Source organism: Echinops telfairi, unplaced genomic scaffold (assembly GCF_000313985.2).
Source record: "Echinops telfairi isolate 266 unplaced genomic scaffold, ASM31398v2 ScPeMD7_7458;HRSCAF=8496, whole genome shotgun sequence".
Classification (NCBI taxonomy): Eukaryota; Metazoa; Chordata; class Mammalia; order Afrosoricida; family Tenrecidae; genus Echinops; species Echinops telfairi.
The window spans coordinates 35,188,789-35,198,153 of record NW_022111358.1 but is presented as its reverse complement, the minus strand read 5'-3'; the positions used below and the strand labels follow the sequence as shown (position 1 = coordinate 35,198,153).

Below are 9,365 nucleotides of genomic sequence, written 5' to 3'. Positions count from 1 at the left end.
CACCACCACCACCACCACCACCACCACCATCACCACTACCATCACCATCACCACTACCAACACTACCACCTTCGCCATCACCACCACCACCATCACCACCACCACCACCACCACCTTCGCCGTCGCTACCACCATCACCACAACCATCACCACCTTCACCATCACCATCACCATGGTGGTAGGGCACCATTGCCATCACCGCCACTGGCTCTCCAGGGGAATATAGGTCAAACTGGAGTGTGGGGTGTCTGAGTCGGGCTCACCTCTGTGTGGGTCCCCCTGTGCCCATGTCCAGGGCATCCACAAAGTGGTACTGAATCGGTTTGAATGAAAGAACAGTTGTGAACGCTGCAGGTATTAAGAACCAAGTATCCCCAGGAAGCGAGGGGTCCTGGGTTCTCATCCTGCCTCCTGGACCGTAAGGCAGAGCCCAAACCGGCTCCACGGGGCTAAGGTGAGGGTCAGGTGAGACCAGATGTCAATTCTGAGCTTCCACGGATGCTTCCTGTGGCACTGGCCCTGCCTGAGATCGATGGAAGCATTCGAAAGCTGGAATCCTTCCATTTGTCGTTGTCCCAACATGCCGTCCAAGCCCTCACCACTTGGCTCCTACTCTAGTCCTATCTCGGAACACGCTACAAGATGTCTGTTCCGTTTCCACCGAGAAAGTAAACTCGGATTAGTTTTGTCTGCAAAGAATCTAGTTGCGCATCTGGCCCTTGCGGATGTGAGTCTATGTTTGTGGTGGGTGTTTCGGAGTTTCACTGCCTGGCAGTGACCTGGTGGCCTGGCCCCGGAGTAAGTAAGTAAGCCCCTCCGAGCACGTACACCGCCCCCCACCTCTCCCCACACGTGTGTGTTTGCGCACATACACAGCTACAGATGTAATCCGTTCCAGGGAAACCATTTCTCTCTGCTGTTTATTTCCCATTTCCCTTCCTAGTTGTTATTGTTCTAACGGGAGAGCTGGGTAGGGAGCCAGGGAGAGACCATTTCTGGATAGAGATTCCTGCAAGGGGGAAGGTTCACATCTCCAGCTCCCCAGCCAGGAGGGAGTAGGGGACTGTTTCTGTGTGCAAGGGCTTGGCTGAGGAGGCTGGCTTTTTCCAAGGGGAGCAAGAAGGGGCTACCCCGATCCAGTGCCTGGAGGCTAGCAGGAAGGGGTGGGGAGGGAGTGGAGTGGGAAAGGTGTAGGCTGAGGAGTCCGGAGTCAAATTCTTATCTGAGGTCCTCTCAATGATGTGGCCCATCCTCTGTGCCTGAGTGTTTGTCTGTCTCGGGGGTAGAGCTGAGGGGGTGGGGGTTGTGTCTGAGAGAGTCAGAATAGGCGGTGGGTGTCCGCTGGCCTTCTCTCCTTAGGAGTTTAGTCTCTCAGAAGTCCTGGGCCCCAGGGGTGGATTGTGAGGAAACCTGTCCTGGAAGTGGGACAGGGCCCCAAAGGGAACAGGCCCCCAGGGAGGGCCATGCTGGAACAAAGTGGAGCAGGGAAGCCGATGGCAGTGTGGAGCACTTAGAGACCAGCACCCCCAACGCCCCAGCCCTCAGCCTCTGTGCCCCAGTGGCCACCCCCACCACCACCCCAGGGGTGTGCTCACCAGGCTCTAGCTGCAGACAAGTGCCATTTGTATGACACACGGAGGCCACACTGTAAGTGGTCTCCATGTCCAGCAGGATCTGGTTGTACTGCAGAGAGAGGAAGAGGGGCAGTGAGCCGCAGGCCTTAGCTGGGGGGGGGGGGGCCCTCTGCCCCACGCCTCCTCCCAGAAGGGCTGCCTGTGTTGTCATCCTGTAGGTGCACGACAGGCTCCCTCCCTGCACCCTCCCCACTCTGCCTGCCAAGCCCCCAGACCACACACCTGCTCCAGCTCCTCGGTGGGCAGCGCCGCCCGCTCCAGGTCCTGAACCTTCTTGATGATCCGCTGGATGGTGGCGTTCTGGAAGTTGGTCACATCGAACTGTCTGGCCCGGGTGCCGTACTGCAGGGTGTGGTTCGCCAGCTGCATGTTCTTCTGGAGCTGCGGGCACAGCGGGGCACAGTGGGGACGGGCGTTAAGGAGAGGTCTTTGAGCAGGGGCTGTCATGGGTGGGGTAGGGTGGGGCAGGAGAGGATAGGGGTGGGATAAGGGGGATAATTTGCAAATCACTGCCTTTCTCTTCCACCTGGACTGTGTGACAGTGTCCCAGGGCTGTAAGGACCCTTGGCAAAAGCCACACCCTGGCAGGCTAGAGAAAGGGCAGCACCCCCCTCCCAGCACCCACGGTTGGGTTAGCTCTGGGCTTGTGTCCTGCCTGCAAAATGGGAATCGGCATTGGCACTGTGCAAGGCTGCTGAGGCAGACAAGAAGAGCCGGGGCCACACAGCTTCACAAAGTCTGTCCCCAGGGACCTTGCCTTGGCTTCACCTGTGTTTAACTAAGCTGGCAGGGGCTCTCCTAGGGAGGCAAACAGCCCTTCAATTTTTTAAAAGCCAGTGTCAGCACCGCTCATTTGCATACCAATGACATCCTCCGCAGCTAACAGGGGGTTCTCAGGAGAGGAACCACCATGTGGTTGCTGCCCAGCCAGATATGGACTTGAAGATGGTTTGGACGATCCCGTTTGGATTTGTCACCAATGCTGGCAGTCCCTCTAGGAGGTGGTATGAGGGAGGGGGGGGCCGGTACCCTCAGCCCCCGGGGGATGTTCGCTGGAGGGGTGGGGGGGAAGTGTTGGCTCTGGGTGGGTGTGGAGATGGCTTACCAGAACTCTGCTGGTCTCTTTGGTGATGTTGGTATTATAGTCCCAGTTGGCCTCAGCGAATTCGTTCCACATGACCTGGGCTGACTTGTCATATTCCTCCACAAACTTCTGGGCCACAGTCTCATCTGTCACGAGGTCTGTGGGACAGAGTGGAGGGAAATCGACAAACCTCTCCTTCCCCTCTCTGCCCAACACCTCCTCCTGGGAGCCCTCCTGCCAAGCCTCCTCTCCCGTTGGCCCCTCTCTGCCCCTGCCCCGGTCCCTGCCCCATCCCACTTGGTCTCTGTGCTGTCAGGTTGGTCGTGGCCTGGCTGGCTGTGGTCTGGCTGACTGTCGCCTGGCCTAGGGCTGGCAGAAGGTGCCCGCAGCAGAGCAGCAGGAGGAGGAGGCTGGGTAGTCGCAGGGCAGCCCAACCTTGGCCCATGGCCGCAGGAGAGCAGAGGCCTGCAGCCATGGCCCCTGGCCAATAAGGGCGGAGGCTGTAGTGTGACCTCATAGAGCCGTAGGTCTAGCCTGCCCCCCAGGGGCCTCCGATCCAGGCACACCCCCTAGAGCACAGGTTCCCAAACATGTTTGCCTGGTCACTCCCTTTTCAGGAAAAAAAATTTACTCATCGTCCCCTGACAATTTAAAACGTCTGAACTCTAACCCAGCTTAACCTGTAGAAATCTGCTTCTTCAGTCCCCCTGGGGGGCGGAATCGCCCAGTTTGGGAAACGCTACAGTAGAAGATGTTAGGAAGAGACAAGGTCAAGTGGATCCCAGGGACCCCACTGATGGGCCCTGGGAGCTGGGAGAGGGGGTTGCCAGACCCCAGGGCAGGGCACAGGGCTCACCTGGGAGGAATTGACTGGGACCCGCTAAAGACCACCCACCCCACCTCACTCCGGGCTTTACCAATGCCCTCTGGGTAATTGCTGGGCACCGCCGGGCGCCACTGGTACTCTGGCCAGCCCAGAATGTCGCCGTTGTGCGAGTTCTGCTCCTGCAGCCACACCCTGATGGGCCGGAAGTAGTCCAGCAGTGGCCCGGCGTCCAGAGCGTCCGTCCCAATCATGTCCTTCAGCAGCTCCTTCCAGGGCCTTGACGAGCCTGCTCGAAGCAGCTCTCTAGGGCAGAATGGACAGAGGGGGCTCAGGCAGCAGCTCCTTTGGGCCCCAGGACACCTTTCCCACCCTCGGCCACTGCACCCCCCCTTCCACCCTCACAAGGCTGCAAACACCCTGACAATAACACCAGGCGTCTGGGGATTCTGAGAGGTGGCAGGCGCTGCTTGTCTTTCCCCAAGCCAGCCAGGGGGCTCACTTGAGAATCACTCGATGAGGGACAGAAAGAGAGAAGGAAGAAAGTGGGGAGGGAGGGAGCCCCATGACACCTCAGCCTAGGATGGCCAGATCCTCTCCAGATGCACCCTCTGCCCACCCGCTCTGCTCCTACCATGCACCTGAGCTTGGCCCCGGCCTGGGCCGACTGGTAGATGTCACAGCGGTGCAGGGGGCCCTGATGGGCCGCCTCCAGGCACAGGGCTTGATGGAACTGGAACTGCAGGACAAAACTGACAAAGTACCTGCAGACACGGAGTGGAGAGTGGGACGGGGAGCACAGGCCCAGAAACCAGGGTCCCTACCCAGCCAGTCCAGCCTCCCACGAGTCAAAAGTGGCCCGAGGGCTGTCTTGGGGAAGAAGGAAGAGCCAAGACAGGTTGTGGAGGCCCTGCGGGGTGGGGGTCTGGTAGAACCTGAGGACAAATGGGGGAGGGGGTGTGTGGAGTTGAGAAGGAGGGGACTGGAGGTGGGGCGGAGTGGAGGGGCGGTACCTGATGTAGGGTGTCATGTTTGGCACGTGAAACTTAGCTCCGGCATCAAAGTGGGTTTCGTTTCGGAGCACCGGTGAACAGAGCCCCTGATACTTGGTTCTAGGAGCAAAGGGTTACACAGTCTTAAGAGGGAAGGGTGGCAAACTGACTGGGAGATTTCCCTCCCTCATCTGATGAATTGGGGCCCACTTCCTGGAGGAGAGGGTTGAAGGCAGGAAAGAAGATCCCGGTGGGGGGAAGGAATACCACTGTCCGTAGTGGACCAAGGCTGGCCGGCTAGAGTGCTGGGCTGCCCAGGGCAATGGGGGGAGGCCTGGAGGACCGTCACTCACCGGAGATACCACCAGTCAAAATTGTAGCGGGACGGGGGCGTACGACCGCTAAATACCCCCCAGCGCCACTGGTCCACCAGGTAGCCAAAGGGCAGAAAGGCGATTTTCTCCAGGGCCATCTTGAGCAGGTAATTGATTTCGCTTTCTGCAGGGAGACGAGAAGAAAGGAGTCCAGCAAGGAGGACTCTAGCCAGCTCAGGGTGGGCCGGGCAGGAACCCTGGGGAGGTGAGCGGGGCTGGTTAGCTGCTCTGGTGAGGACCATGGAAAGCGCTGCAGGACGGCCTGGTTGGGGGGCGGGGCTTGGCTGGGAGGCTCCGCGCAGGCCCCGGCCCTGCCTGAGCTGGGGCAGATATGGGCTGGACTGTCCCCCGTACCTGAATCATTAGGGACTTGGTCCAGCAGGCCGATTTTGTGCAGATGTGCAGGCGTGGAGACAGAGAGTGCCAGCACATCCCCGATGGCCTCGTGGAAGCCCGGGTTGGCGCCCTGGCGCAGGGACACGGGCTGGTCCTTGTACTGCAGGTAGTACTGAATGTGGCCCATCTCGTGGTGCACAGTAGACAGCTGCTCCATCGTGACCCGTGTACACTGCTTGATCCTGGGCGGGGAGGGGCGAGGGTGAGGGGGAAGGGCAGCGAAGGGGAGCCTGGCCCTGGAGGGGTGGGACCCAAGGATCGGAGCAGCATAAAGGCCCTCTACCCTGCCCGTTCCTGCACCAGCCGTCTCCGTGGCCAGGCCACCCGTCCTTCCCCATCTCCCCGGGGACCAGACCTGAAGTCCTTCCTATTGTAGAAGTCCCAGGCCGAGGCGTGGCACACCACCTCTCTCCCGTCACTTGGCTTCTCCAGCATGGACTCTGCCCAGAACTCGGGGGGCATGGGCTCGAGTCCCAGAGAGGTGAAGAACTCCTCTGCCACCTGGAACATTGTCGTAGCATTCCAGCCCTGGAGGGGGGCGCGGTGGATAATGCCACAAGTCAGGCCCCAGCTGCCAGGAGCCTGCTCTGGCTGCCCGGGGCGGGCAGAGGGTGGAAGGGGGTGGGGATGGGCAGGCAGGAGACTTCCCAGATAGGACAGGCATCTCTATTCTCTGTGGCCTCCTTTACCCCGAGGCAGGGCCTCAAACTGACCACAGCTTTTGGATGGAGGTGGAAGCTGTTCACATCCCCTCACCCCCCAGTGACACCCCCCAGGGGCCTGGAGAGGAGCTGGTGCCCCTCCGGACAAATCCCAGCTCTCCTTACTCAGGCCATTTCTCTGTAGAAAGGGGAGGTGGGACCCCTATTCTGAGACCCCCTACTCATAAGAGCCCGTCCTGCCCACCTTCTGCTCCTGACTGCCCCCTGCGCCTGCCCGGGGCCCCCACTCTTCTGCCCTGTCCAGGCCCTGGTGTACCTTCTGCTCCATGGTGCTGGTGACGTCCAGGTTAGGCTTGTCTGGGAAAGGCACCACCATGTCGTAGATATTTTCCCAGCTCTGGGCCCACATATCTCCTACATGGACAAGGAGTGCAGTCAGCCCACCCCCACCCCATCTGCTGCCCCTCTCACTGTCTCCAAGCAGCACCTGGGAGCCCCATCACCTGGACTCTGGAGCACCCTAGGGCAGCTGATTCCCAAGACTGGTTGATGGGCAGGAGCCTCACACATGAGTCAGACCCCATCCCTTTGGGTGCTCTGAGCCCCTTGGGACTGTGGATCCCCCAAAGAGCAGGGGTGCTCCCGCTCAGGGCCTTTCAGACTGCGCTGCCCCTGTCTCCGAGACTCTTGAGCCCCACCAGCTAGGACCACGGGAACTCCTCCACTGGACCTGGAAGTCGACGGCATCATTGAAACTTGGCTCTGCCTTTCACTAGCTCACGAACCATTATCTTACCCTAAACCTGAGGGTCCCATCTGTAAAGATGAAATAATGATATTGATGAAAGGCATCCTCTGCTTCATGGAGGCCTTAGTATATAACCAGCACAGTGCGGGAGGCAGTGATGGTGACCCACCATCCCTAGCCTGGGCACTCCCCACCCCCTCACCAGCCCAGGCTTCCCTTACCCAGCAGGTGAGCGGGGATGGGCCCTCTGAGGTTGATGAATTTGGCCCCATATCGGCGGTAGAGCACACGGCGGACGTAGGCATGAAGTTCCAGGTAGAGGGGCTCTAGCTGCTGGTACAAGCGCTCCAGATCCTCCACAAAGGTGGGGGACTCGTACCAGGAGCGCCAGTAGGCCCCAGCATCCGAGAAGCCTAGCCAGGGAGAGTGGGGAAGGGCAGCTCAGGCTGTCATCTGCATCTCCCCGTCCCTCACTCCTCTGTCTTTCCTGGCTCCAGGCCTGAGTGTCTGCCAGCCAGCAGGGGAGTTTCCTAGGCTACCACATCCTCTAACTCTGGGCTGCTTCAGGCCAGATAGCAGAGGTCAAGATGGGTCCCAGCCTGCGGAACAGGGCCAGCAAAGTTAGCTGGAGGGCAGCAGATGGCTAGCTGACTGGGTTCAAGTCCAGTCCTACCAGCCCTCTGTGGCGCCTTGGACAGCTCTGTGATCACTGTGGCCAGGATGTGGGTCTCAGCCTAACCTTTGTTCTGAGCATTGTGGCTCAGCTGAGAGAGTGGGTGGGAGGGCACCTGGCCAGCTGGGGCCAGGAGAGCATGCTCACCATCTTGCCTGTAGGCCTCGTTGCTGAGGGTGGTGACCTCCTGGTACAGGGGCTTCAGTGGGATGCCCGCGGCGTCATGCCAGCCCTCCCAGGCAAACAGGAGCATGCTGTAACTCCTTGAGGAGGCCAGGATGTTGGTAAGATCTGAGGCCAAGGCAGATAGGGCCAGTTAGGAGGTTTCCAGGTGGAAGTTGGCAGCAACAGGACCCCACATGGGTCCCTGCCATTTCCACCAGCATCCTCAACACCATGAGACCCAGGATGCCCAGGGCAACCAATTAGGTAGGCGGGCCAGGCTGGGGAGCTATACAATGCATGCCCCAGGTAGGGACCCTGTCCCCGGAAGATGAGGGTCTACAAGGCCAGGGAAGAGGACCTCCTTTGGTGCCTCATCAGATAGAGTGTCTGACCTCAAGGCTCCCTAATAAATGGGGTTGAGAGGGAGCAGGAGGAGTTGGGGAAGTCCTGGAGAGTCCAAGGTCTATGGGGAGCTTCTGGGAGAAAGGGAAAACCAGGAGGAAGGATTTGTGATGGGAGAGGCACACAGGGGCCGGAGGTGGAGGTGGGGTCTCTGGGGTTCCTAAAGTCAATTTGCCAGGGGAAGCAGGGTGGGGTCAGTGGAGGCCAATGTCACTGTCTCCCAAGGAACATGCTGGCCTCCAGGGCGCAGCAGGGTGAAGATAAGAGTTGGGAGACCCCAGAGAGAGAGAGAGAGAGACAGATTCAGAGACAGAGAGACCCGTACCTGGGTCAAGGGACCAGCAGGTGGCAGTCTTGTTGGGGAAGCAGACCTTGGCCGTGGAATAAATCCTGCTCATGTTGCTTATCAGAGAGTTGTACTGGTGAGTCAGGGTTGAAAAATGGTTAGCGAGGAGCAGTCCCCCGGAGAGCTCTGGCCACCCCCTCCTTTTTTGGCTAGAAGGCAGAGGAGATCTGGGGAAGGGAATGTGGTGTAGATACCACCTTGGTCGCCATCTTGCAGTGAGGGTAAAACACAAGCTCAAACTATCATTGAGTGGATTCTAACTCATAGTAACCCTCTAGCCACTGGGTTTCGGAGATTATCGGTCCTTACAGGAGAAGAAAGCCTCACCTTTCCCCTGCGGAGTGGCTGGTGGTTTCAAACTGCTGACCTTGTGATTAGCAGCCTAATATCTCACCCACGACACCACCTGGCTGTGGTGCCTTCCTCAATGCTTCTTGACCTGACCAAGGAAGTTCAGACCCCAAACTGGCCTCTGGACAATGCTGACGCGGAAGCCTGCCGTTCCACCTTTGACTTGGGCTCTGCTCTCTACTCCACGATAGGAGGGTTTGTCCCTATCTCTAAGGAAAAGCATGCCCAGGAAGTGGTTTTACAGGTAGAGGAGTCTAGTCCCCTGGGGGAACAGGTGAGGCCCTCTCCCCACCAGCAGGCCCACCTGCTGTCGCTTGGCCAGAGGCAGGTTGGCAGGACCCAGGATGCGGATGGAGCTGAGGACCCGGCGAAGCACTGGGTCGGTGAAGTTCTGCCAGATGTCATCGTACAGCTCCTTGGCCTTGTGGCCCCAGGCTTCGTCAAAGTCCTGGCTGATCAGGGCTGTCTCCTCCTGTGGGCATCAGGAGGTGGGGGGATGGGAGGGTGGGGTGGGGCCAGGCACACAAGGAACTCATTGGAAGCTGTGCAGGGAAGGTCACCCAGCAGAGGGGGGAGGAAGGTCAAGGGTGTCCAGGTCTGGCCCTGTGGAGGCTACTTTTCTGGAGATGGGAGCTTCTGGAGTTGGGCTTCTCCTCCTGGACCTTGGATGGGACCTGGGTGGGGGGGTCTACCTCGAGGGGGGCGGGGTGAATCA

General features: G+C 59.3%; 1 protein-coding gene across 1 annotated transcript in view; it reads right to left on the bottom strand.

Moving 5' to 3' along the window:
• The window catches only part of LOC101656382 (angiotensin-converting enzyme), a 20,497-nt gene extending 11,378 nt beyond the window's left edge, over positions 1-9,119 (bottom strand). The window contains exons 1-14 of the mRNA XM_045299578.1: positions 8,955-9,119; positions 8,279-8,372; positions 7,534-7,677; positions 6,935-7,126; positions 6,282-6,379; positions 5,659-5,831; positions 5,262-5,485; positions 4,887-5,031; positions 4,555-4,653; positions 4,183-4,305; positions 3,636-3,847; positions 2,740-2,876; positions 1,857-2,015; positions 1,596-1,683 (exon numbers count right to left, since the gene is read on the bottom strand). Coding sequence (XP_045155513.1) covers positions 1,596-1,683; positions 1,857-2,015; positions 2,740-2,876; positions 3,636-3,847; positions 4,183-4,305; positions 4,555-4,653; positions 4,887-5,031; positions 5,262-5,485; positions 5,659-5,831; positions 6,282-6,379; positions 6,935-7,126; positions 7,534-7,677; positions 8,279-8,351 — 1,867 coding nt within the window. The 5' untranslated portion in view covers positions 8,352-8,372; positions 8,955-9,119. The remainder of the gene's footprint in view (positions 1-1,595; positions 1,684-1,856; positions 2,016-2,739; positions 2,877-3,635; positions 3,848-4,182; positions 4,306-4,554; positions 4,654-4,886; positions 5,032-5,261; positions 5,486-5,658; positions 5,832-6,281; positions 6,380-6,934; positions 7,127-7,533; positions 7,678-8,278; positions 8,373-8,954) is intronic.
• Positions 9,120-9,365: the final 246 nt, after the last annotated feature.